At 52.1% G+C, this 24610-nt stretch overlaps 2 protein-coding genes across 4 annotated transcripts in view; one reads left to right on the plus strand and one right to left on the minus strand.

Moving 5' to 3' along the window:
- Positions 1–3855: 3855 nt before the first annotated feature.
- Positions 3856–20639, minus strand: TRIM50 (tripartite motif containing 50). 2 transcript variants are annotated; one of them, XM_033192739.1, is made up of 7 exons: positions 20361–20639; positions 15567–15977; positions 11725–11820; positions 10387–10617; positions 10253–10275; positions 8127–8251; positions 3856–4814 (listed from the first exon to the last, which is right to left on the minus strand). In XM_033192739.1, exons 2-7 carry the CDS (start codon positions 15966–15968, stop codon positions 4225–4227), a joined length of 1467 nt encoding a protein of 488 aa, XP_033048630.1. In that variant the 5' UTR covers positions 15969–15977; positions 20361–20639; the 3' UTR covers positions 3856–4224. The 2 variants fall into 2 exon arrangements, with proteins under 2 accessions (XP_033048630.1, XP_033048629.1); XM_033192738.1 differs by lacking the exon at positions 20361–20639 and adding an exon at positions 16620–16794.
- The window catches only part of FKBP6 (FKBP prolyl isomerase 6), a 30519-nt gene continuing 26521 nt past the window's right edge, over positions 20613–24610 (plus strand). Inside the window, exons 1-5 of one of the 2 annotated variants that reach the window (XM_033192741.1) lie at positions 20613–20775; positions 21029–21146; positions 21811–21900; positions 22607–22809; positions 24121–24240. In XM_033192741.1, the coding sequence (XP_033048632.1) occupies positions 20731–20775; positions 21029–21146; positions 21811–21900; positions 22607–22809; positions 24121–24240 (576 nt within the window). In that variant the 5' untranslated portion in view covers positions 20613–20730. Of the gene's footprint in view, positions 20941–21028; positions 21147–21810; positions 21901–22606; positions 22810–24120; positions 24241–24610 lie in introns of both variants that reach the window. The other variant, XM_033192740.1, reaches the window with a different exon arrangement.

Genomic DNA, 24610 nt, shown 5'->3' on the forward strand with positions numbered 1-24610 from the left:
GAGCACGACCTTCCGGGACCGGAAGTGCCGGTCGAAGTTCCCCTGCAAGGAGTGTGTGTGATCGCGCACCCGCCAGGGTGGGGAGTGCGACTCTGCGAGCCGTTTGGCCATTTCTTCTCTAGTTCTTCAGTCTTTGCCAATCTGATGGGCGAACAATGGGATTTTACTGCTGTTTAACTGCAGTTACTGAGGTTGAATATCTTCACATGTGTATTGGTCATTATATATATATATATATATATAATATATATATAAATTTTTTTGAGATAAAGAGTCTCACTCTGTCGCACAGTGTCGCGATCGGCTCACTGCAACCTCCGTCTCCTGGGTTCACGCCATTCTCCTGCCTCAGCTTCCCGAGTAGCTGTGACTACAGGCGCCCGCCACCACGCCCAGCTAATTTTTGAATTTTTGGTAGAGGGTTTCACCATGTTGGCCAGGCTGGCCTCGAACTCCTGACCTTAGGTGATCTGCCCGCCTCGGCCTCCCAAAGTTTTGGGGTTACAGGCGTGAGCCCCGAACGCTGGCCATAATTATGTGTCTCTGTGTATTATCTTATCTTCCTCTGCCATGTGTCCTCCAATGGCTGTGTTCTCAGGGAGGCTTTTTCTGTGCAATGGCAGAGAAGGTCCTAGCAACTCCAGGTCCACAATGTGGTTCACAATACCTGCCACTCACCCTGCACCAGTGACCACATTAGTCCCAGAGCCAAGCAAGAAAGCACATGGGGTATTTGGGCACCTGAAATGGGCCGGTTTGGCCAAATACAGTAAGTGATGTAGGTATGATCCAGGCCTCAAAGCCACAATAATGGTTTGTTTTTGTTTTTGTTTTTGATGAGGTCTCACTCTGTCACCCAGGCTGGAGTGCAGTGGCACCATCATAGCTCATTGCAGGCTTGAACTCCAGGGCTCAAGCGATCCTCCCACTTTACCCTCCAAGTAGCTGGGACTACAGGTGTGCACCACCACACCCAGCTAATTTTATCTTTTGTAGAGATGGGATCTCACCATGTTGCCTATGGATGGTCTCGAACTCCTGGCCTCAAGCGATCTTCCCACCTCGGCTTCCCAAAGCAGTGATTACAGGCATGAGCCACTGTGCCCAACAAGGATTTTGTTCTTTTATCTTGAGAGAAATGGTAGTCCTCTTAAGGGTTTTAAGTCATGGAGTGCTGTGCTCACATACACTTCTTTAAAAGATCAGTCTGGCCAGGTGCAGCAGCTCACACCTGTTAATTCTAGCACTTCGGGAGGCCAAGGCAGGTGGATCATTTGAGGTCAGGAGTTCGAGACCAGCCTGGCCAACATGACAAAACCCCGTCTCTACTAAAAATACAAAAATTAGCCAGGCATGGTGACAGACACCTGTAATCTCAGCTATTCGGGAGGCTGCAGCAGGAGAATCGTTTGAACCTGGGAGGCAGAGGTTGCAGTAAACTGAGACTGTGCCACTGCACTCCAGCCTGGGGGATACAGCGAGATTCTTTCTCCAATAAATAAATAAATAATCAGTCTGGCTACAGTGTGGGGATATAGGATGGAGGGAGCAGAGTTGAGGAAGGGGGAGACCAATGGGGGTCATGGCAGTCACCTAAAGCAAGAACTGGTAGCCTGGACTGAGTTGGTAGCAGTAGAGTTAGGTTGAAGTTGTCAGCGCGACCACTAAGTTAAATCCGCAGAACTTGCTCAGGAAAATGGACAGGTCAAGAGTAACTCATAGGTTTTCGGTTTGGGCAGTTGACACAGTGATGCTGTGTCTTTTGGTAGGATGGGGAAACCCAGGGTGGTAGAGTGGACAATGGCCACCCAGAGAGACCAGGTCCTAATTCCTAGAGCCTGGAAATGTCACCTTCTATGGAAGAGATCTGTAAGAGTGATCAGGGGAAGGATTTGGAGAGAAGGTTATCCTGGATTATCTGGGCAGGCCCTACGTGGCATCACAAGTATCCCTATAAGAGAGAGGCAGAGAAAGGCCATGCGCAGTGGCTCACACCTGTAATCCCAGCACTTTGGGAGGCCGAGGTTGGTGGATCCCTTGAGCCCAGGAGTTCGCAACCAGCCTGGCCAACATGGTGAAACCCCAACTCTACTAAAAATACAAAAATTTGCTGGGTGTGGTGGTGCATGCCTGTAATCCCAGCTACTCAGGGGGCTGAGGCAAGGGAATTGCTTGAACCCGGGAGGCAGAAGTTGCAGTGAGCCGAGAGAGCGACATTGCACTCCAGCCTGGATGACAAGAGAGAGACTCTGTCTCGAAAAAAAAACAAAAACAAGAGAGAAGCAGAGGAAGATTGGACTGACATATACAGAAAAGGTCACATGAAGACAGAGGCAGAGATCGGAATGATGCAGCCACAGGCCAGGAAACACCAGGGCGTGGCCGCCACCAGCTGAAGCTGAAGAGGAAACGGGCAGGTTTTCCACCACAGTCTCCAGAGGGAGCACAGCCTTGTCATCATCGTGATCTTGGATGTCTGGCCTTCAAAACCATGAGAGATTAAATTTCTGTGGTTTGAAGTCACCAAGTTTGTGGTTATTTGTTACAGTAGCCACAGGACACCACAGCCACAGGATAAATCTCAGGGATGGGGGAGTAGGAAGATCATGAGTGCAGTTTGGGACATGCCCTTGATGTCCAGGTGGAGCTGCTGAATGGCTGGAGCGCTAGTGGATGTGGCATATAAGAGACGGGTCTCCTGGAGAGGGAACTTCTGAGTCATCCCTGTGGAAGTGATGACTGGAGCCGTGGGTGTGGAGGTGTAGACAGTCAGGAGAGGAGCCTGGAGACCCTCAGACCACGAGTGGCAAGGAGGAGAGGCTGAATCCTCGAAGGAGACCAAGGAGAGGCAGGAGGAGAGTCCGGGCCGTGGGGAGGCTAAGAGCTGCTGTTTGCCCCCGCTAGGCTCCCTCAGGCCCTCTTACTGGTCTGTGCACCCAGTTTGACTCCCAGTGGCCACAGCCAGCATCTTGGTTACAGGGCTACCCTGGAGCTTCCAGAACCCACTTAGCCTGTCGTATGGTGAGTCAAAGGGGTATGGAAGGCTGGGCCCAGTGGCTCACACCTGTAATCCCAGCCCTTTGGGAGGCCAAGGTGGGAGGATTGCTTGAAGCCCAGACCAGCCTGGGTAACATAGCAAGATCCCGTCTCTACTAAAAATTTAAGTATTAGCTGGGCATGGTGGCAGACATTTGTCGTCCCAGCTACTCAGGAGGCTGAGGCAGGAGGATTGCTTGAGCCTACAAGGTTCAAGCCCAGGCTGCAGTGAGCTATGATTGCACCACTGCTCTCCAGCCTGGGTGACAGAGCGAGATCCTATCTCTAAAACTAAAGACTTGAGGCTGGGCATGGTTGCTTACGCCTGTAATCCCAGCACTTTGGGAGGCCGAGGCGGGCAGATCACGAGATCAGGAGATCGAGACCATCCTGGTTAACACAGTGAAACCCCATCTAAAATTAGCCGGGCGTGGCAGCGGGCGCCTGTAGTCCCAGCTACTTGGGAGGCTGAGGCAGAATGGCGGGAACCCGGGAGGCGGAGCTTGTAGTGAGTCGAGATCCCACCACTGCACTCCAGACTGGGCGGACTGAGCAAGACTCTGTCTCAAAAAAAAAAACAAAAACAAAAACAAAAATTAGCTGGGTGTGGGGTGCACGCCTGTAATCCCAGCTACTCAGGAGGCTGAGGCAGGAGAATCACTTGAACCTGGGAGGTGTAGGTTGCAGTGAGCGGAGATCATGCCACTGCACTCCAGCCTGGGTGACACAGCGAGACTCCATCTCAAAAAAAAAAAACAAAAAGACTGAAGCATAAAGCAATATGTATGTACAGCAACTAATATTTGCAAATCATTGAAAGAGAAAGAAATAATGTCAAATTTATTATCCTTGATAGTAGTTGAAAGTTCACAGTAATAAGGAAAAAGTATACATGGGACTATTTCTGCCCTCAGCTGGAAGCGTCTGCGCAGACAGCGTGGTTAGCAGGGACCATGGGGAGCTCTGTGTGTCCCGTGGCTGCCGAGGCCTGGGGGCCGACGTTTACAAATACACCCCTGGCTGATGGCAAAGGGAATGGGGTCCTGTTCCCTATCATTACATGTTCCAGGGACACACAGGCCTGAAGACCTTCCTAAACAGTGGAGATATCACCTTGGGACCCAGAAGCCCGTGAGTCCCTGGTGCCCTGTGGGGTGGGCCTGTGGGCCGGCAGGACCCTGGGTGGCCCTACAGCTTGGTGGGCTGCTCAGGGCTGAGGTGGCCAGGCCCACTGGGCGGGGACAGCACCATGGGCAGCGAGTTGCTGCCCCTCTCGTGCCAGCAGGTGTCCAGGATGGGGTAGAGCTTGCCCTGGAAGTCCGCCTGGAAGGTGTAGAGCGGCCGCAGGTCATCGGGGCGGTCAGCGTCGAAGAAGGTGAGCTCGCCCTGCTCGTAGTGCAGGTAGAGCCCAATGCGGTGGGGGTGGCCGGCCACGGGCAGGGGCACCCGGGGGCAGGCAAAGGCTTCGTACACCCGGCCCTCCTTCAGGCCGATCAGCCACACACCATGCTCGGGGGACCTGTTCAGCTTGCCCTTCCGGCTGGCTGTGCCCTTGATGACCCCCAGGCGCCAGTCGCTCTTGCTGCCCACCACCACCTCCCAGTAGTGGCGGCCGCAGGAGAAGCCGCGGCTGGCCAGTACGCAGGTGCTGTAGTCGAAGCGCTCAGGCTGGCTGGCGCGCCGCTGGGCCAGGAGCCCACACTGCACCACCGTGTTGCCCTTGGAGAGCTCCAGGAGTGGGTGGGCAGTGGCAGGGTCCAGCTTGAGAGGCTCTGGGGCTGGGAGGGAGATCACAGAGGGCCTGTGAGGCAACGTGGAGGGCAGAAGACCCTGCCCACAGAGGCTGACGGAGGCCCTGAGCTTCCCAAGGAGAGGGGCTGTGTCTTCCTCATTTCTCTATCCCCAGGACCTAGAAGGGGCTGGTACAGGGCTGCTCCCTGAATGAATGAATGAATGAATGAATGAATGTTTTACATAAGGAAGATCAATCACAGACTGATTGCATTCACCAAAGGCAAAAGCAGGGTTTATATAAAAGGGAGTGGCTTGGTGGGCTGTCGGGGGCTGAGGTGGCTGGAGAAATAAATGGACACTGGGCTCAGGGATTCTGGCCCACCTACCTGAGGCAGAGGTGCTGTGGGAAGGACCCAGAAGACACCTGTCCCATGAGCTTACAGCTCAGCCCTCAGGGTTTTCTGGAGAACCCATAACAACTGCAGCTGTTGGATTTGCTAGCCTAGTCAGCCTATTCAACGACAAACTAGCCCACCTGAGCTTTTTACTAGCTACCAGCTGATCCGTTTACCCCAGAAATGTGAAATGTGCTGCCCCGACCCCCGCCCTCCCCACCCCCTTCCTGCCGCCCAAGATGCAGCAAGGAAAGAAGGCCAAGGGGGAGAAGGTGGCTCTGGCCCCTGCTGGCGTGAAGAAGCAGGAGGCCAAGAAAGTGGTGAATGCCCTGTTTGAGAAAAGGCCTAAGACTTTTGGCGCTGGACAGGACTTCCAGGCCAAAAGGGACCTCGCCCGCTTTGTGCAATGGTCCCGCTCGGTCAGGGTGCAGGGGCAGACAGCCATCCTCTATAAGTGGCTGAAAGTGCCTCCCACTATTAACCAGTTCACCTGGGCCCTGGACCGCCAAACAGCTATCCAGCTGCTTAAGCTGGCCCACAAGTACAGACCAGAGGCAAAGACAAGAAGCAGAGACTGTCGGTCCTGACTGAGAAGAAAGCTGCCAGCAAAGGGGACGTCCCCACTAAGAGGCCACCTGTCCTTGGAGCAGGAATTAACACCGTCACCACCTTGGTGGAGAACAAGAAGGCTCAGCCGGGCCAGGCGCAATGGCTCACGCCTGTAATCCCAGCACTTTGGGAGGCCAAGGCGGGCAGATCACTTGAGGCCAGGAGTTTACAAGCAGCCTGGCCAACATAATGGAACCCCATCTCTACTAAAAGACGAAAATTAGCCGGGCATGGTGGCACGCGCCTGCAGTCCCAGCTACTTAGGAGGCTGAGGCAGGAGAATCCCTTGTACCTGGGAGCCGGAGGTTGCAGTGCGCTGAGATCACACCACTGCACTCCAACCTGGGCGACAGAGAGAGAGTCTGTCTCCAAAAAAAAAAAAAAAAAAAGGCTCCGCTGGTGGTGACTCCACACAGCCTGGGTCCCATCAAGCTGGCTGTCTTCCTGCCTGTGCCTGTGTTGTACAATGGAGTCCCTGACAGCATCATCAAGGGGAAGGCAAGACTGGGACGTCTAGTCCCCAGGAAGACCTGCACCACCGTCGCCTTCGCACAGGTGAACTTGGAAGACAAAGGAGCTTTGGCTAAGCTGGTGGAAGCTGTCAGGACCAATGACAACGAAGGTGATGAGATCCGCCGTCACTAGGGAGGCGGTGTCCTGGGTCCCAAGTCTGTGGCTCACATTGCCAAGCTCGAAAAGACAAAGGCTAAAGAACCTACCACTAAACTGGGTAAAGCATACACTGCTAAGTTAAATGTACGAACAGGATTCACAGTTCACAAACTGCAATTTCTTTCCTCCTTTCCTTTCCTTTTTTCCCTTCATTCTTTTCTTTCTTTTTTTTTTTTTTTTTTTTTGAGACGGAGTCTTGCTCTGTCGCCCAGGCTGGAGTGCAGTGGCCGGATCTCAGCTCACTGCAAGCTCCGCCTCCCGGGTTTACGCCATTCTCCTGCCTCAGCCTCCCGAGTAGCTGGGACTACAGGCGCCCGCCACCACGCCCAGCTAGTTTTTTGTATTTTTTAGTAGAGACAGGGTTTCACTGTGTTAGCCAGGATGGTCTCGATCTCCTGACCTCATGATCCGCCCGTCTCGGCCTCCCAAAGTGCTGGGATTACAGGCTTGAGCCACCGCGCCCGGCCATTCTTTTCTTTCTTACTGATGAGGTCTCCTCTGTCGCCCAGGCTGGAGTGCAGTGGTGCGATCATAGCTCACTGCAGCCTCCCAACTGCTGGGCTCAAGCGATCCTCCTGCCTCAGCCTCCTCAGGAGCTGGGCCCACAGGCACATGATACCACACCCCACTAATTATTTTTTGTAGAGATGGCATCTCACTATGTTGCCCAGGCTGGTTTCGAACACCTGGCCTCAAGTAGTCCTCCCACCTTGGCCTCCCAAAGTTCTGGGATTGCAGGTGTGAGCCACCGCGCCCAGCCCCTTCTTTTATACAAACCCTATTATTGCTTTTGATGGATGAAATCACTCTGTTAGCAATCTCCCTTATGTACAAAACAGCATGCTAGTAATAAAGGAATGAAATGTGTTTGAGTTGTTTTCGACAGAGAGCAAGAACTAATAGGTTGGTTCAAAAGTAACTGCGATTTTTGCCATTACTTTTAAGGCCACTTGTCCTTCGAGTAGGAAGACATTTTTTAAAAGGACATCACTTTTTGTTTTGTTTTTTTTTTTTTTGAGATGGAGTTTTGCTCTTGTTGCCCAGGCTGGAGTGCAATGGCGCCATCTCAAGTCACTGCAACCTACGCCTCCCCAGTTCAAGTGATTCTCCTGCCTCAGGCTCCCGAGTAGCTGGAATTACAGGTGCATGCCACCATGCCCGATTAATTCTTATATTATTAGTAGAGACAGTGTTTTACCATGTTGGCCAGGCTGGACTCGAACTCCTGACCTCAGAAGATCTGCCCTCCTCAGCCTCCCAAAGTGCTGGGATTACAGGTGTGAGCCACTGTGCCCAGCCAAAAAGTATATTACTTTTAAAAGTAATGGCAAAAATCGCAATTACTTTTGTACGAACCTAATACCATTCATGAAGCACTAAACTGCAATACACGTATGTCTACATACAAACTCTGCAGCCTGGCTGGGTGGGTGCTAATAGCCCCACTTTACAGATGAGGAACCTGGGGCTCAGAAGTGACACAACTTGCCCAGCCACCAGCTAGGAAGGGATGAAGTGAGCATGAACCCAAGCTGTTCAGAAACTCAGTCCCATGTTCTCACCAGGACCCTCCGCAAACCTCTGTCTGAGTGCTGTGTAGCTTATTCTCTGATACAATCAATGAACTGCTACCTGCCCTGGGCGGCAGCCCTCAGGAAGAAGGACGGGTCAGGGCCTCACCTGGCAGAACTTTCTGGAAGAGCCTTTTCCACACAGTCAGCTTGATGTCAGCCTGGTGAAGGCCTGGCTTGAAGGAGATGGGGCTGAATGCGCCTTCCAAGGTCCGGGCCTGCGGCAGCTCTGCTCTGCAGGTGACAGTACACAGTACAAGAGAGCAATGTATCATGTGGCCCCCCATCCCTCCATCCTATCTACATCTGCCCAGCCAGATCCACAGCACAGGACTGCAGTCACAATGCTCATCAATGCCCATCGTCCCCTCCTCTGCACAGCCCTTCAGAGAGGACCCATCTCCTTCTGAGAAGGGGAAACACTCTATAGCGGTGCTTCTCAGAGTGCAGGTTTGGGGACCAGCAGTGTTGGTTGGAAAATGGTCCAACCTGTTACCAGTGGAAAGCCAATGGTCCACCTGGGAAATGGTCAGAAATGCAGGTTCTTAGACCCCATACTAGACCTGCCAATCAGAAACCAATTATGGGGGCCAAGTAATGTGTCTTTTTTTTTTTTTTTTGAGTCAGAGTGTCACTCTGTCACCCAGACTGGAGTGCAGTGGCGTGATTTCGACTCAGTGCAGCCTCAACCTCCTGGGTTCAAGTGATCCTCCCACCTCAGCCTACCTAGCAACTGGAACTATAGGCATGCGCCACCACGCCCGGCTCATTTTTTCTTTCTATTTTTGGTAGAGACGGTTTCACCACGTTGCCCAGACCGGTCTTGAGCTCCTGAGCTCAAGCAATCTACCCACCTCGGCCTCCCAAAGTGTTGGGATTACAGGCATGAGCCACCACACCCGGACTTTTTTTTTCTTTTCTTTTCTTTTTCTTTTTTTTTTTTTTTTGAGATGGAGTCTCACTCTGTCGCCCAGGCTGGAATGCAGTGGCGTGATCTCAGCTCACTGCAACCTCCGCCTCCCAGGTTCAAGCGATTCTTGTGCCTCAGCCTCCTGAGTAGCTGGGATTACAGGCATGCACCACCACGCCTGGCTAATTTTTGTATTTTTTGTAGAGACAGGGTTTCACCATGTTGGCCAGGCTGGTCTTGAACTCCTGACCTCAAGTCATCCTTCTGCCTCAGCTTTCCAAAGTGCTGGGATTACAGGCGTAAGCCACCTTGCCCAGCCTCTGTCCCTTCATTTAAACTCATGTCTCCTGACCAAATTGTCTGTAAGACTAAAATAAATGTGAGAAACAAGGAGTCTCCCAAAAACAGGGAGTGAGGAAGGCTTGGGAACTGCACGTGTTCATTTGTTGGGTTTAGAACATGGATCCACTCTCTTCCCACAATCTACAGAGCAAGTTTCAGGCAGGGCTGATACTGCCTGCTGCGCAAGGGTGAGGAGGGCAAGCAAGGGATGGCCAGCGCTCCTGGATGTTGCTTCTGGCCATTTCCCACCTCTCCCAGCTCCCACTCCTCCTGATATCCTGCCTTACACCCAGCCACCCTGAACTTCTCATAACCAGAGTCTGCACACCACTCCCCCTTTTACAGGACCATTCCCTTGGCTTGCCTGGCAAACTCGGGTCCTGGGCCCTTCTCTGCCAGGCCCCCCAGACACCTGCTCCTCCTCTAGTGTTTTGTTTTCTGAGACAGGGTCTCACTCTGTCACCCAGGATGGATCATGCAGTAGCATGACCGCGACTCACTGCAGCATCACACTTTTGGGCTCAAGCAATCTTCCCACCTCAGCCTCATGAGTAGTGGTGACTCTAGGCGCATGCCACCAGGCCCAGTTAATTTTTTCTATTTTTGTATTTTTTGTAGCGATGGGGTCTTACTACATTGGCCAGGCTAGTCTTGAATTCCTGGTCTCCAGCAGTCCTCCTGCCTTGGCCTCCCAAAGTGCTGGGATTGCAGGCATGAGCTACCCTCCTCTAGTATTTCTGTAGCTTGAGTGAACTTCTGCTGTTCTAGGTACCCACAGTTCATCATCTGCCTCCCCACTTGTCTACGAGACCCTTGAAGGTAGGGATGTGACTTTCCTCTGTTTTCCCCAGGCTCAGTTATAGAGTCAGCTGTGGGCAACTGCTTGGGAGGCGCTGGTTAAGCCAAATGGAGGAACCAGTGGAGCTGAGATGCCTGTGCCTGCAGCCACCAGACCCTGGCTGAGCTCTCTCCAAGGTTGTTACCTGGAGGCCATGGAGTGGAACTTCTGGAAGGCAAGAGAGAGGGAGATTAAGGCTAGAAGGTGCGAAGCCAGGGCACTGTTGGGAAGGGGAAGACCCTGGCAGGTATGGGGACAGGACACGCCCCGTCCACTCACCCGGATGAACTCGTGGTGGCCCTCATTGCCGAACTCTTCCAGCACACACTCGGCTTGGGCCAGCCGCTCCCGGGTTCCCTGGGCCTGCTCCAGCTGCATGTCCAGGGAGGCCACCAGGCCACGCGTGTGACCCCCTATCCCCTCCAGGCAGCGGGCCTTCTCCTCGTCCACCAAGTGGTGTAGCTCCTGGAACTCACGGCGGATCACCCAGCTGAAGACATCCGACTCATTCTGGGACAGGGAGGGCTGGTCACTGCAGAGTCACAGCCAAGCTGCCAGGCTCTGTCTGGCTGGCCTCAGGGTCCCCAGGGCCTTCCTGACTGGGCTGGTCCTGGGACCTGAGACCCAGGGGAGGCTGCGTGGCCTGACGCCGGGCAGGGAGTTCACCCCATGCTTGGGGAGCCCTGGAGGTGGCCATGGGGAGGGTGACCCCAGCTCCCATTTCAAATGGAGTGGCTCTGCTTTGGCATGTTTTAATTTTTTTTTTTTTTTTAAGAGACAGGGTCTCACTCTGTTGCCCAGGCTGGAGTGCACTGGCATGATCATAGCTCACTGTAGCCTTGACCTCCCAGCCTCAAGCAATCTTCCCGCCTCAGCCTTCTGAGTTGCTGGGATTACAGATGCCGCCACACCCCACTTTGCCTATGTCAGCTATCAAATGTGCATGTAAGATTTTGTTTTATCACAGAGTTCCACACCTGAAGGAAAGCAGGAAGGCCCTGGGCGAGCAGGCTTTGCTGTGAGGGAGCCAGAACTCCCTGCAGAACCCTGAGCTCTGCCTCCACCAGGCAGGGCTGATACCGCCCGCTGCGCAAGGGTGAGGAGGGTAAATGAGGGATGCCCAGTGCTCCTGGATCTTGCTCAGCTCCTGTTTCTGTTTCACAGCCACCTCCAGGGCTGGGGCTCCACACCTCCCAGCCCCATATGCCTCTTATTTCGGGAGATCTGCCAGGGCCCAGGACTGCCAGCCTCTCCATGCCTGTGCACCAGGTACTGGGAGGGCACCATGACAGGCTGGCAAGGTCAAGCAGACACAGGTGGCATGGGGCGGAGGAGTCACGCCCATGCTTTGAGCTGTTTACCCCCTGGGACTCAAATCCTGGGTTATCTCAGTCTCAAGGACACAGAGGGCAAAAGCCAACCTGGAGCCAGTCCTGACAACAACTGGATTGAATTCCCCTGAGAGGATTTGCACTTTCCCCACCCTGCCCCGGAATGCTTTGAGCTCTGGCTTTCTATGGAAGGCCTGGTTTTCTGTAAAGGACCAATGAGAACTGAGCTCTACAGGAAAGTGAAGGTGGCCGGTCCCAGGCAGGGGGCAGAGGGAAGGGCACTCACGACAATTCGGGTCCGGTTGTTCACCAGTTTGGCGATGAGCTCATCCACCTTCTTCTGCTCCTGCTTCAGCTCAGAGATGAGGGCTGCGAGCTCCTCCTGGAGGCAACAGGCCATGGCCCCATGAGCAGCTGATCTCTCCTCCTCTCAGCTCCTTGGGTCACCTTCTTGGGAGTATCCCAATGGCCACAAGCACTCCCAAGGAAACCAGGGTGGGAACCAGAGCCACTCAGGTATCCTTGAGTCCAAAACAGGTTAAATTGTTCAAGAATAGTCCAGGCACAGTATCTCATGCCTGTAATTCCAGCACTTTGGGAGACTGAGACAGGACTTCACTTGAGGTCAGGAGTTTGAGACCAGCCTGGCCAACATGGTGAAACCCCATTTCTATTAAAAATACAAAAATTAGCCAGGTGTGGTGGTGCACACCTGTAGTCCCAGCTGCTTGGGAGGTTGAGGCACGAGAATCACTTGAACCTGGGAAGCGGAAGTTGCAGTGACCTGACACCATGCCACTGCACTCCAGCCTAGGTGACACAGTGAGACTCTGTCTCAAAAAAATAAATAGATAAATAAAATAAGATAAAATAATTCAAGAATATTCTAGTCTGGGCACAGTGGCTCATGCCTGTAATCCCAGCACTTTAGGAGGCCAAGATGGGAGGACACTTGAGGTTAGGAGTTTGAGACCAGCCTGGGCAACAAAGTGAGATCCCATCTCTAAATTTTTTTCTTTAAGAATATTCTGCATTGACAGCAGGAACTTCCCAGGCATAAGAGGGTCTCGATGTCACCCCTCTGCATGACATGGAGAGAGTCACTAAATGTTACAGCTACTGGAAGTCACCATATGATCCTGGCAATTCCTGGATTGAATGCTGCCTGTAGGGGACCCACCAGATGGACTCTGTGGTCACCAGCAGATCCTGAATTAGTGGGTATTTAATCAGGAGCCATCACCAAAAGGCCAGCACCAGGTAAGGCTAATTCTTGGGCCAGTGCTGCTTACCTAGGCCTGGGTTAAACCTGGTGAATCCCCACGCCTATAAACACCTGAATCCATTCCTGGTGGACTTGGACACAGCACGGATTTGCAACCTCCCCGGGCTGACATAAATGCACTTCTCCTGGACTGCCCTGGCCCCAAATCTGGCCTAGCTTTGGGGGTGCCAACCGGGACTCCTGGACCACCAGCTACTCCATGACTTGACCACAGCCCCCATTGGTTTGTACTCATGCAGTGTACGGAATCTTTGGCTTGGATCGTGCCCAAGCACCAGAGAGCTGCAAGGGGCTTTCAGGAAGGGAGTTGGGTAAAGAACAAAGCACTTGCTGGCATAAATGGACAGAGTCCTTGCTCTGGAGAATGAGGCTTCAGAACATCTCACAGTGGCCCCAGAAGGGCATTCCAGTGCCACCCTCCCCAGGCAGACAGACGGGACTCATTCCTTCCCAGTGACAGGAACTAAGTTATGCAAATCAATGCACCCATCAATCGAGCATCTCAAGATCTCAATAAACAGGAGGCAACAGGAACACCCAAAAGAGGGCAATAAATGAGTACAATTTAGTTACATTCTGTGTTGCAGCAGAGAAGAGCCTTGGGATCATCAAAACCCAAATCTGGCTGGGTGCAGTGGCTCACGCCTGGAATCCCAACACTTTGGGAGGCCGAGGCGGGAGGATCATTTGAGGCCAGGAGTTTGAGTCCAGCCTGGACAAAATAGTGAGACCCTGTCTCTCCAAAAAAAAGATTAAGCCCAAATTTAAAACAGGGACCCAAGCTGGGCCACTGGATCCTAACCACAAAGGACAGACAAGCTCCCAGCCTGTTTCCCTCCCTCCTTCCCATCAACTAATAAAACATAAACTCAGCTTCCTCACCTGCAGTTGGCATCCACCTTCCAGACTCCCCTAAACCTGCTCTTGCCAAGAGAATCAGTTCTTACTGCTACATCTAACACTTTTCAGTCCTCAGAGATATTTCACACAAGTGACCTCCTCCTTCAGTGCTCTCTCTGATTTCCGGGAGGCCACACTCAGCCAGTGTTCCTGCTCTAAGGATTCTTTCTATCCCTTTTTCAGGGCTCTCTCTCGCTCAATCCAGATTTTAAGCCTGGTACCCCTTGGGGTCATCATCGATGTCTTCCCTTATCACTATGTAGACTCTCCTGGACTGGTCTTCTCCATCAAAGGGGACTTCAGTGACTTCTTACCCTGAGCCGCATCACTGTCCTGGTCTACACGCCCCCCACCCCGACTGCACATCCCCAGGCACCTCCTGCTCCACCTGCCCATGACAGATCCTTCCCTGTGATCACTTCATCTGTGCAAGGGGAGATTACAGAGCTGGAGTCAACCTCCCCGTCCCTCACCCTCCTTGCCACACACAGTTGTCAGAGTTTTTTTCTTTTCGAGATTTGTCTTTGGTCTGCCCCAGGCCTTTGTCCCAGTTCCCACCGACTTAGGTCCTGGCACCCTCATCTCTCACTGTCCTTCTGCCTCACCCTCAAAGCTCCCCTCTGCCAGAGGGATCTAAGCACATCACCACTGGCTTCAAACCCTCCAGCCCCCGCCTTGCTCCCTCATCCTGTGAATAAACTCCAAATCCCTTCCTGGGTCACACTGGCCTCTCCAGACCCTGGCCGCAGCTTACCTCGCTGGCCCTATCTCGCCCCCACCCATGCTCCTTCCAGCTTTATGCTGGGATTACAGGAGTGGCCACTGCGCCCGGCCAACCAGGCTAATTTTGAAACTTTTGTAGAGACGGGGTCTCACTATGTTGCCCAGGCTGGTCTCAAACTCCTGGACTCAAGTGATCCACCCACCTTGGCCTCCCAAAGTGCTGTTATTATAGGCATAAGCCACCCAGCCACGTGTTTTATAACAGGTGGTTTATATATACAACACCCAGCCAGGTATTACTATTACTCGTCTTAAAGACTTATGATCTGCTAGGTTTGGTGATGGCCTACAAAGGCAGGAATTCACCGATTCAGCATTTTGGACGTTTACAGTGTGCCAGGTATGGCTCCAGGCACTGCAATACACCAGGGGACAAAATGAAGTCCCCATCCTCATGCACTAGAGAGTGCAAACAGGGGAGTGTCCAGAAACAAACAAGGAGCCTAGGGCAGTGCCACATGCCTGTAATTCCAGCACTTTGGGGGGCCCCGGCAGGATTGTTGGAGGCCAAGGAGTTCAACACCAGCCTGGGCAACATAACAAGACCCCATTTCTATAAAACATAAAAAAATGAGCTGGGCATGGTGGTGTGCACCTGTAGTCCCAGCTACTGGGGAGGCTGAGGTGAGAGGATTGCTTGAGCCTAGGCGTTGGTGGCTGCAGTGAGCCATGATCACACCACTGCACTCCAGCCTGGGCAACAGAGTGAGACGCTGTCTCCAAAAAGAAAGAAGAAAAAGAAAGGAGAGAGAGAGGGGGGAAGAGAGAGAGAGAGGAAGAGGGGGGTGAGGGGGGGACAGAGGGGAGAGAGGGGAGAGAGAGAGGGGAGAGAGGGGAGAGAGAGGGGGGGAGGGGGGGAGAGAGAGAGATAGAAAGAGAGAGAAGAGAGAGAAAGAATAAAAACAACCAGAACTGCAAATAAAAAAAAGGGGGGGGGGTGAGCGCGTGACACCAGGGAGCTCCCCATCCTGTGCATGTGGCTTCAATCCTCGGCACCTGGGTTGAGCTGCCGCTCAAATGCTAAGGAATGAATGCGCCAGGGCAGGGCTGGAGGGAAATCGAGGATAGCTGGATGCTTTTGGTGCCAGGTGATGGCGCCAGAGAGCACAGGATCCGGTCCCCGCGGGCCCCGCCAGCCCCGCTGCACCGTCGCTCCCCACCTTCATGCGGCTGTAGACGGTGGAGACGGGCGTGACCGGGTGGTGCTGGTGGGAGCCCAGCAAACCGCAGAGGCCACAGATGAGCTCCTGGTCCTTCTCGCAGAAGAGGCTGAGCGGGTTCCGGTGGTGCACGCAGACCTTGGGCTCCGGGTCCCCAGGGAGCCTCAGGGCTTCGATCACCCGAGCCAGGGAGACGTTGGGCGGCGGGGAGCTGCTGCCGTCCACCGCCTGCCGGCACACGGGGCAGCGCAGTTCGGCGTCCAGGTGGCAAGACAGGGAGACCAGGCAGCCCTTGCAGTAGGAGTGGCCGCACCGCAGCATCAGGGGCTCCTTGAAGACCTCCAAGCAGATGGGACACTGAAGCCGGTCCTCCAGCTCCGGCAGGCTCACCTGCCAAGCCATCCACACTCACTGCCCGGGATGAAACACAGGCATCGGTCCTCAGTCCTGTCCTCTCCCCTCCCTCTGTCCAGCACTCACCCACCACCCTCAACCCTAAGGAGCACCAGAATTTTAGAGGAAACACTTTCAGTCCTGGATCCCAGTCCTAACCCACATGACCTTGGGCCCCAGTTTCCCCAGCTGTAAAACAAAAGACTGCAATGAAAAAACTGGTCCCTTGAAGATACACGTGTGTGTGTGTGTGTTTACATTTTTTACTCAGATTTGGAGACAAGCATGAAAGGGGCCATCTGCAGGGTCATTTGCAATGACACTAATAATGCAAGGTCCAGCCCCAGCAGGCATCTGGACCTAGAACTGGACAGCAAAACCCAGGCAAGCTCTCCACCTTCCAGATCAGTTCCCAAACTTTCGAGAAACTGTTGAAAGCATAGGTGTAATAGATCTAGAGGTCCACCTTCAAAAGTGCTTCAAGAGGTCTCCAGTGAGACCCAGAACTCTACATTTATAGGTGACACTCCCAGGTAATTCTAAAGAGCCTGGAACCTACAAGGCCTCTACCCTGATCTCCCACCTGCTCCCCTACTAAAGCTTGTCAATGAGACAGGAAAAGCACCAGCAGCCCCCAGGGAGAGCCCAACATTGGAATACCTGGCTTCTCAGGATCCGCTGGGCCTCCCACTACGGCCTCAGGCCAGCATCACTCATCCGATGGATCAAGAGATTGCTCAGCCTTTTCTTCTTCCCAGCGGGGAAACAGCAGGCACAGAGACAGAAGTGGGGAGTGCAGCTGGACGCCTGCACCACTGCCTGGTCTCTGCCCCTTCTCTCCTCCCCTTTCCCAGCAACACTCCTGTGTCCCCAAGGTCAACAGAATCAGGTGGAAACTGGGTTACATCACGGGACTGGGAAGGCAGCCTTTGTTGGGCCTGCTCTGATAACATTCAGGTGCTGGCCTTGGCCACTGTGGGGGAGGGGCAGAAACAGGGGAACTGGACACACTGTCCACACCTCACGACCCTGACAGGAGCAGACAGGTGCTGGGAAACAGTTCTTTCTGAATCTCAAACTCTTGCTCTTACTCTCCTTTTTTGCGGGGAGGGGCTTGGGGGGCAGGGGAAGACAGCATCTTGCTCTGTTGCCCAGGCTGGAGTGCAGTGGCGTAGTCACAGCTCACTGCAGCCTCCAACTCCTAGGCTCAAGCCAACCTCCTACCTCAGCTGCCTGAGTAGCTGAGACTGCAGGCACATGCCACCATGCCAAGCTAATTTTTAAAAAAAATTTCATAGGTACTGGGTCTTGCTTTGTTGCCCAGGCTGGATTTCAGCTTCTGGGCTCAAGCAATCCTCCCTCCTTGGCCTCCCAAAGTGCTGGGATTACAGGCATGAGCCTTACTGCACCCAGCCTTCCCTCTCTCTCTTTTTTTCTAATACAAATTGGCAGGTGATGGTTCGATCTATTTAATTTTTTTATTTTATTGTTTTATTTATTTTAGTAGAGACAGGGGTCTTGCTTTGTTGCCTGGGCTGGTTTTGAACTCCTGGGCTCAAGCAATCCTTCTGCCTCAGCCTCACAAAGTGCTGGGATTACAGGTATGAGCCACCAAGCCTGGCCTCTTTTTTATTTTTTATTTTTATTTTTTGAGATGGAGTCTTGCTCTGTCACCCAGGCTGGAGTGCAGTGGCGCGATCTTAGCTCACTGCAACTCCGCCTCCTGGGTTCATGCCATTCTCCTGCCTCAGCCTCCCCAGCAGCTGGGACTATAGGCGCACACCGCCACACCCGGCTAATTTTTGTATTTTTAGTAGAGACAGGGTTTCACCATGTTAGCCAGGATGGTCTCGGTCTCCTGACCTTGTGATCCGCCCATCTCGGCCTCCCAAAGTGCTGGGATTACAGGCGTGAGCCACTGTGCCCGGCCACTTAGATTTTTTTAATTGAGGTATAACATATACAAGTGTGCATATCTTAACCACACAGCTTGATTAACACTTGATGTTTATCCTCCCACCTCAGCCTCCCGAAGTGCTGGGATTACAGGTGTGAGCCACCAAGCCTGGCCTCTTTTTTTTTTTTTTTTTTTAAAGAGATTTGAAGGTACCATTTTTAAGATTTTTAAAATCAAGGTATAACATATACAAGTGTGCAAATCTTAACCACACAGCTTGATAAACACCTGCTGTACATACACACACGCTGAAGAGCAAGATATAGTGTTTCCAGAAAGCTCCCTCCTGCCTCCTCCCAGTCACAACTCCTAACAAGGACAGCCACTGTCCTTATTACCATGTTGTCATGTGGCCTGTTTTTGAATTTCACATGAACAGCATCATATAGAATGTACTGTTTTGTGTCTGGTTTCTTTCACTCAATAATATTGAATTGTGAGCTTTTTTTTTTTTAATGTGAAGTCTTTCAACGTTTAGAAATTCAATGACACTCTGTTATACAGGTTTTGTTTGTTTTTTGAGACAGTTTCACTCTTGTCGCCCAGGCTGGAGCACAGTGGTGTGATCTCCGCTCACTGCAACCTCCACCTCCCAGGTTCAAGTGATTCTCCTGCGTCAGCCTCCCAAGTAGCTGGGGTTACAAGCGCCCGCCATCACACCCAGATAATTTTTTGTATTTTTAGTAGAGATGGGGTTTCATCATGTGGGCCAGGCTGGTCTCAAACTCCTGACCTCGAGTGATCCACCTGCTTTGGCCTCCAAAGTGCTGGGATTACAGGCGTGAGCCACTGTGCCCGGCCACTTAGATTTTTTTAATTGAGGTATAACATATACAAGTGTGCATATCTTAACACACAGCTTGATTAACACTTGATGTTTATCCTCCCACCTCAGCCTCCCGAAGTGCTGGGATTACAGGTGTGAGCCACCAAGCCTGGCCTCTTTTTTTTTTTTTTTTTTTAAAGAGATTTGAAGGTACCATTTTTAAGATTTTTAAAATCAAGGTATAACATATACAAGTGTGCAAATCTTAACCACACAGCTTGATAAACACCTGCTGTACATACACACACGCTGAAGAGCAAGATATAGTGTTTCCAGAAAGCTCCCTCCTGCCTCCTCCCAGTCACAACTCCTAACAAGGACAGCCACTGTCCTTATTACCATGTTGTCATGTGGCCTGTTTTTGAATTTCACATGAACAGCATCATATAGAATGTACTGTTTTGTGTCTGGTTTCTTTCACTCAATAATATTGAATTGTGAGCTTTTTTTTTTTTAATGTGAAGTCTTTCAACGTTTAGAAATTCAATGACACTCTGTTATACAGGTTTTGTTTGTTTTTTGAGACAGTTTCACTCTTGTCGCCCAGGCTGGAGCACAGTGGTGTGATCTCCGCTCACTGCAACCTCCACCTCCCAGGTTCAAGTGATTCTCCTGCGTCAGCCTCCAAGTAGCTGGGGTTACAAGCGCCCGCCATCACACCCAGATAATTTTTTGTATTTTTAGTAGAGATGGGGTTTCATCATGTGGGCCAGGCTGGTCTCAAACTCCTGACCTCGAGTGATCCACCTGCTTTGGCCTCCCAAAGTGCTGGGATTACAGGCGTGAGCCACCACACCTGGCCTGTTACACAGTTAATGAATATTATGGTCATGATATACTGCTGTGGTTTGAAAGTATCCTCCTAGTTTCATGTATTGGAAACTTAACTCCCAGTTGGGGCAGTATTGAAAGTTGGCTACAGCCTACGCCTATAATCCCAGCACTTTGCGAGGCCAAGACAGGAGGATCGCTTGAAGTCGGGAGTTCAAGACCAGCCTAGGCAACAAAGCTACAAACCATCTTTCCAACAAGTTAAAAACTGAAAAATAAATTAGCTGGGCCTGGTGGTGCACATCTGTAATCCCAGCTACTGGGGAGGCTGAGGCAGAAGGATCTATTGAGCCCAGGAGGTGGGGGCTGCAGTGAGCTGAGATCCATCACTGAACTCCAGCCTGGGCTCAGAGCCAGCCTCTGTCAATCAATCAATCAGTCAATCAATCAGTCAATCAGTGTCTCGTCTGGGCCTAAATTTCTCCAGAACACAATGGAAGAAGGAAAGTGGAAGAAGGTGGAAGTAACCCACAGCTGGGAGCCCTGAACTCTGCTGGTGGCAGATGGCTCTCATGTCCTCACCAGGTTGCCCTGCAATCACATGCTGCATCCTTTTTCCTGAACCTGCCCCACTGTGCCCCACCACGCAGCCACTCTGAGAGTTCCTTCAAGGGTAGCAGCCCTGTCACGTGTTCCAAAAGTGCTCCCCTGTGCCCTGACGGCCTCGCCATGTGTCCCATCATGCCCCACACGCTCCCACTGTGTGCCCCACCTCGCACCCATGCCCCATCATGTTCTGCGTGCTCGTTAGGTGCCCCAATATTCCCCGTGCGCTCCCATTACGTACCCAGCCTCACGCCCCTGCAAGTTCCCCATCATGCTTTCTGTCGCTCCAGTTAGGTGCCCCATCATGCCCCCCGCACTCCAATTACGTGTCCCACCTAACCCCGCCACGTCCGTGCCCCATCATGCCCCACACGCTCCGGTTACAGGCCTCGCCTCGCGCTCCCTCACATGCCCCATCATGCTCTGCACGCTCCCATTCTGTGCCACCACCTCACGCCCCTGCACGTGCCCACGTGCCCTGCGTGGTCGCGTTACGTGTCCCATCACGTTTCGTGCGCTCCCATTACCGTCCGCACCTCGCACCTCACCGCGCGGCATAAGTAGTTCCAGAGCTCGCGAGAGCCAGGGCAGTTCGCGGCAGTTGGAACGAAATGATGAGTGCCTTCTCGTGGCCCCAGAATGGAATGCCGTCATCGGTAGGGTCTGCTGGGTACAAAGGGGCCTTTGGAACCAAAGTCACAGCTAGGGAGGGCAGCGGGGCGCACCAGGCTGAAGGCTCACGCCACAGGGAGGGCAGCAAGGACATGGTGGGAAGCACCTTAAACCAGGAAGTCCTGGAAGGGGACGACGCCCCCGGCCAGGTGAGGTCCCGGACGTTTCGGGGCGTCGACGACGAGGGATGGCCGGGTGGGTCTGAGGCTCTGAGGCCTGGCTTTCATTCTCCACCAGTCCCTGTACGAGCGGTTAAGTCAGAGGATGTTGGACATCTCGGGGGACCGGGGCGTGCTGAAGGATGTCATCCGAGAAGGAGCTGGAGACCTGGTGGTGCCTGAAGCTTCGGTACTAGGTGTGCCCTGGGGCGGTTTGTCCGCAGGATCCATGTCATCGCACTCTCTGTTGGGGAAAGAGAGGCCACATTTTCAAAAAGCATTTAATGGGGTTGGAAATGCTTTGTTTGAAGTGGATTTTGGTTTTTGAAATGGGGGCTCGCTGAGTTGCCCAGGCTGGAGTGCCGTGGTGCGATCATAGCTTACTGCAGCCTCCACCTCCTGAGCTCAAGTGATTCTCCAGCCTCAGCCTCCCAAATAATGGATTTACAGATGCGATCCACCATGCTCGGCTAATTTTTAATATTTTTGTAGAGATAGGGGACTCTGTATGTTGCCCAGGCTGGTCTCAGACTCCTGGACCCAAGTGATCCTCTCACCTCAGCCTCCCCAGTAGCTGGGATTACAAGTGTGAGCCGCAGCTTCCGGTCTGAATTAGTTTTTTTAAGAGGAAAGCTAGGGACCCCTATGTCCCCTTTGCGTGATGCTTCTACGAAGCTCTTGAACCTCTGAGCCGAAGGGCAGGCACCCAAAATGCAGAGAGAAGATTTATTCCTGTACCTCAGGGTGTCGGGCAGCTTAAGCTCATCTGATCGCATTGTTTCTGTGTGATAATGAGACTCGATATTATGGAGGCATGGGTGTTTTGGGTCCATTTTCTTTACTTTCTTTCTTCTATCCTAGTGAAATACTCTGGATACCTGGAACACATGGACAGACCCTTCGATTCTAATTACTTTAGGAAAACTCCTCGGCTAATGAAACTTGGAGAAGGTAAATTCAGAGTGGGAGCTGGAGAAGAAGGGATTGTTTAGGGGCGAGATGAGGCAGAATACCTCAGGCTCGGAAGTCTGCTCAGAGCACAGACTTTGCTCTGACTTTGAGTTGACTTTGCTGAGGTTGGGTTTTGGTAAAACAGCCATGTTCTCTCCCCTTGAGACCTGGGCATTTGTGAGATGGCTTAACAGGCAAGGTATCTTTGCGCTCTGACTTAACTAACCACTGGGAATGTTTCTTTGTTCATGTATTAAGTAAAAATCGATCGAATGCTTACTTCTCACAATACATGGTGAAAAGAGAGGATGTACTGAGAAGATTAGAACATCTCCACCCTTAAGGACCTCACAATGTAGTGGAGGAGACTGACCTGCACTCAGCTCACTTGGTAGAATCAGATGAGTGCCTGGGAGGTGAAAGCCGTGTTGTGGGTCTGCTTAATGGAGGCATGATTAATTCTAGCTGGGAGGTTCAGGGAAGGCTTCCTGGAATAGGGGGCATTTGAACTGAGCCCGGAAGTTTGAATAAAATTTCTATCGGTAGAAGCCGGGCATAGGCTCAGGAGGAAGACATTGCAGGAAGAGGGAACTGTGTGAGGGAGACATGGAGGCCAAAGTACTGCTGACTTAGAAGGGGAAGAAACTGATAGCATTGAGCAGGATACTGAGCAAGCTTCATCCACCTTCTTTGTGTCTTCTTACAGATATTACACTGTGGGGCATGGAGCTGGGTCTTCTGAGCATGCGGAGAGGAGAGCTGGCCAGGTTTCTGTTCAAACCGAACTACGCCTATGGAACTTTGGGCTGCCCTCCCTTAATCCCCCCAAACACCACTGTCCTGTTCGAGATTGAGCTGCTTGACTTCCTAGACTCTGCTGAGTCAGACAAGTTTTGTGCTCTCTCAGCTGTAAGTTCCAGAGCACAGATGTCAGCACTTTACAGAGAGACGAATGGGTTGCTGTTTTTGGTAATTCTTCTAGATAGCCTGCCCAGCTGCTGATTGTCCGCTCCAGGGTCCCCCCACGGCGCCTGTGCGATGGTGGCGGAGTTCCTCTGCTTCCTAGTCTGTGTTTGTCTTAGTAATAGCTCTCATGTGTAGATAAATGCGCTGGGGCGAGGTAAGGCTGTGAGTTGAAGGATTTGTGGTTTGAACTGATTTTCCGGTCACCCTTTGCCTAGTTCTCCCTGTGAGACAGCACTTGCTTTTCATCATTGTTTGGTTTCCAGCAAGGCAGGCATTGGTAGCTCATAACTAGGGTGACTAGATAATTGATTGTCCAGCCCAGCACAGGTGAGAGTAAAAGGGGCTATTCACTGGAGGGGTTACCCATGACGTCGGGTTTAAACTGAGACAGTCCCAGGCAAACTGGAATGTATGGCCACTGTCCTTACCACTTAAGTCTTGCCTCCTCTTTGTAGCCTTTCACTTAACCCTGTCCCTTAGATGCAGGGCTTCTGACCCCGTCAGCAGTCACAGGCACTGTCTTTATCATGCCATCTCACACTGACTCTATCTGTGGCCTTAGAGGTCCTTCCCAGGTTTTGTATCTTCACATGGTATCTCTCCAGCTAAATTGTCAGCACTCCAAGTGAGGGAGCTCACCCTTTTTTCATCCTTCCAAGATTAGAGTTTCTTGCAGATGCCTGGTCCCACCTGTGGTATACTGGTTTAGGATCTGTGGGGGTGGGGCCGGGATCAAAGAGGCTCTATCGGTGACTCTGAAGATGGCCAGGGTAGAGCATCACGACCATAAAGACCACCAGGGCCCTGAGCAAACCAAGACCTGTTCGATGCTTGGTGGCCAAATAGTGGTTTTGAGCACTGACTTCTGTGCTTGGCAAGCTCCATCAGTTTCTAATTCCCTGGGAGACTGCTTTCTCAGAGAACATCGGGGGAAGACTGAAGAAGTAGACTTCCTTCTGGCTCTAGTGTGTAAAATGGGACCGGTTATAACACCTGTGTGGCCTTTGTCAGATTCAGAAGTGACTCCAACACAGAAGGCTGTAAACAGAAGTGCATGATCTGAAAAAGAAGAGCTCACAGCTGTAGTAACACTTCTTTCTTTCAATTACTTTTTTTTTTTTTTAAATGGAGACGTGTTCTCACTGTGTTGCCTAGGCTGGTCGCGAACTCCTGGGCTCACGTGTACTAACACTTTGCTTGTGGTGTTATGGCTTTTGGGTTTCCCTGCTGAATATTCCTGTATCTGGTCCTCAGGAGCAGCAAGACCAATATCCACTTCAGAAGGTCCTTAAAGTGGCAGCTACAGAACGGGAGTTTGGCAATTACCTTTTCCGCCAGAATCGTTTCTGTGATGCCAAAGTGAGATATAAAAGGGTAAGAATGATTTAACAGTTAAGTGTAAGTTTAGATCTTGAAAACTTCCTTGTTTAAAAAACACAGACTTGGCCGGGCGCGGTGGCTCAAGCCTGTAATCCCAGCACTTTGGGAGGCCGAGATGGGCGGATCACAAGGTCAGGAGATCGAGACCATCCTGGCTAACATGGTGAAACCTCATCTCTACTAAAAAATACAAAAAGCTAGCCGAGCAAGGTGGTGGGCACCTGTAGTCCCAGCTACTCGGGAGGCTGAGGCAGGAGAATGGCGTCAACCTGGGAGGTGGAGCTTGCAGTGAGCTGAGATCCGGCCACTGCACTCCAGTCCGGGAAACAGAGCGAGACTCCGTCTCAAAAAAAAAAACAGACTT

The sequence above is a fragment of the Trachypithecus francoisi genome, unplaced genomic scaffold, assembly GCF_009764315.1.
Source record: "Trachypithecus francoisi isolate TF-2019V2 unplaced genomic scaffold, Tfra_2.0 Lachesis_group4, whole genome shotgun sequence".
In the NCBI taxonomy this organism is placed as follows: domain Eukaryota; kingdom Metazoa; phylum Chordata; class Mammalia; order Primates; family Cercopithecidae; genus Trachypithecus; species Trachypithecus francoisi.

Bases quoted from the DNA above. Each gene is read 5' to 3' on its own strand.
- TRIM50 (XM_033192739.1), bottom strand. From the start codon at position 15,968: ATGGCTTGGCAGGTGAGCCTGCCGGAGCTGGAGGACCGGCTTCAGTGT. The intron at 10,618-11,724 runs GTGAGTGCCCTT...TCCCTGTCCCAG, and splicing joins ACAACCGGACCCGAATTGTC to AATGAGTCGGATGTCTTCAG. The intron at 10,276-10,386 runs GTGAGTGGACGG...CTTGCCTTCCAG, and splicing joins GCCACCACGAGTTCATCCGG to AAGTTCCACTCCATGGCCTC.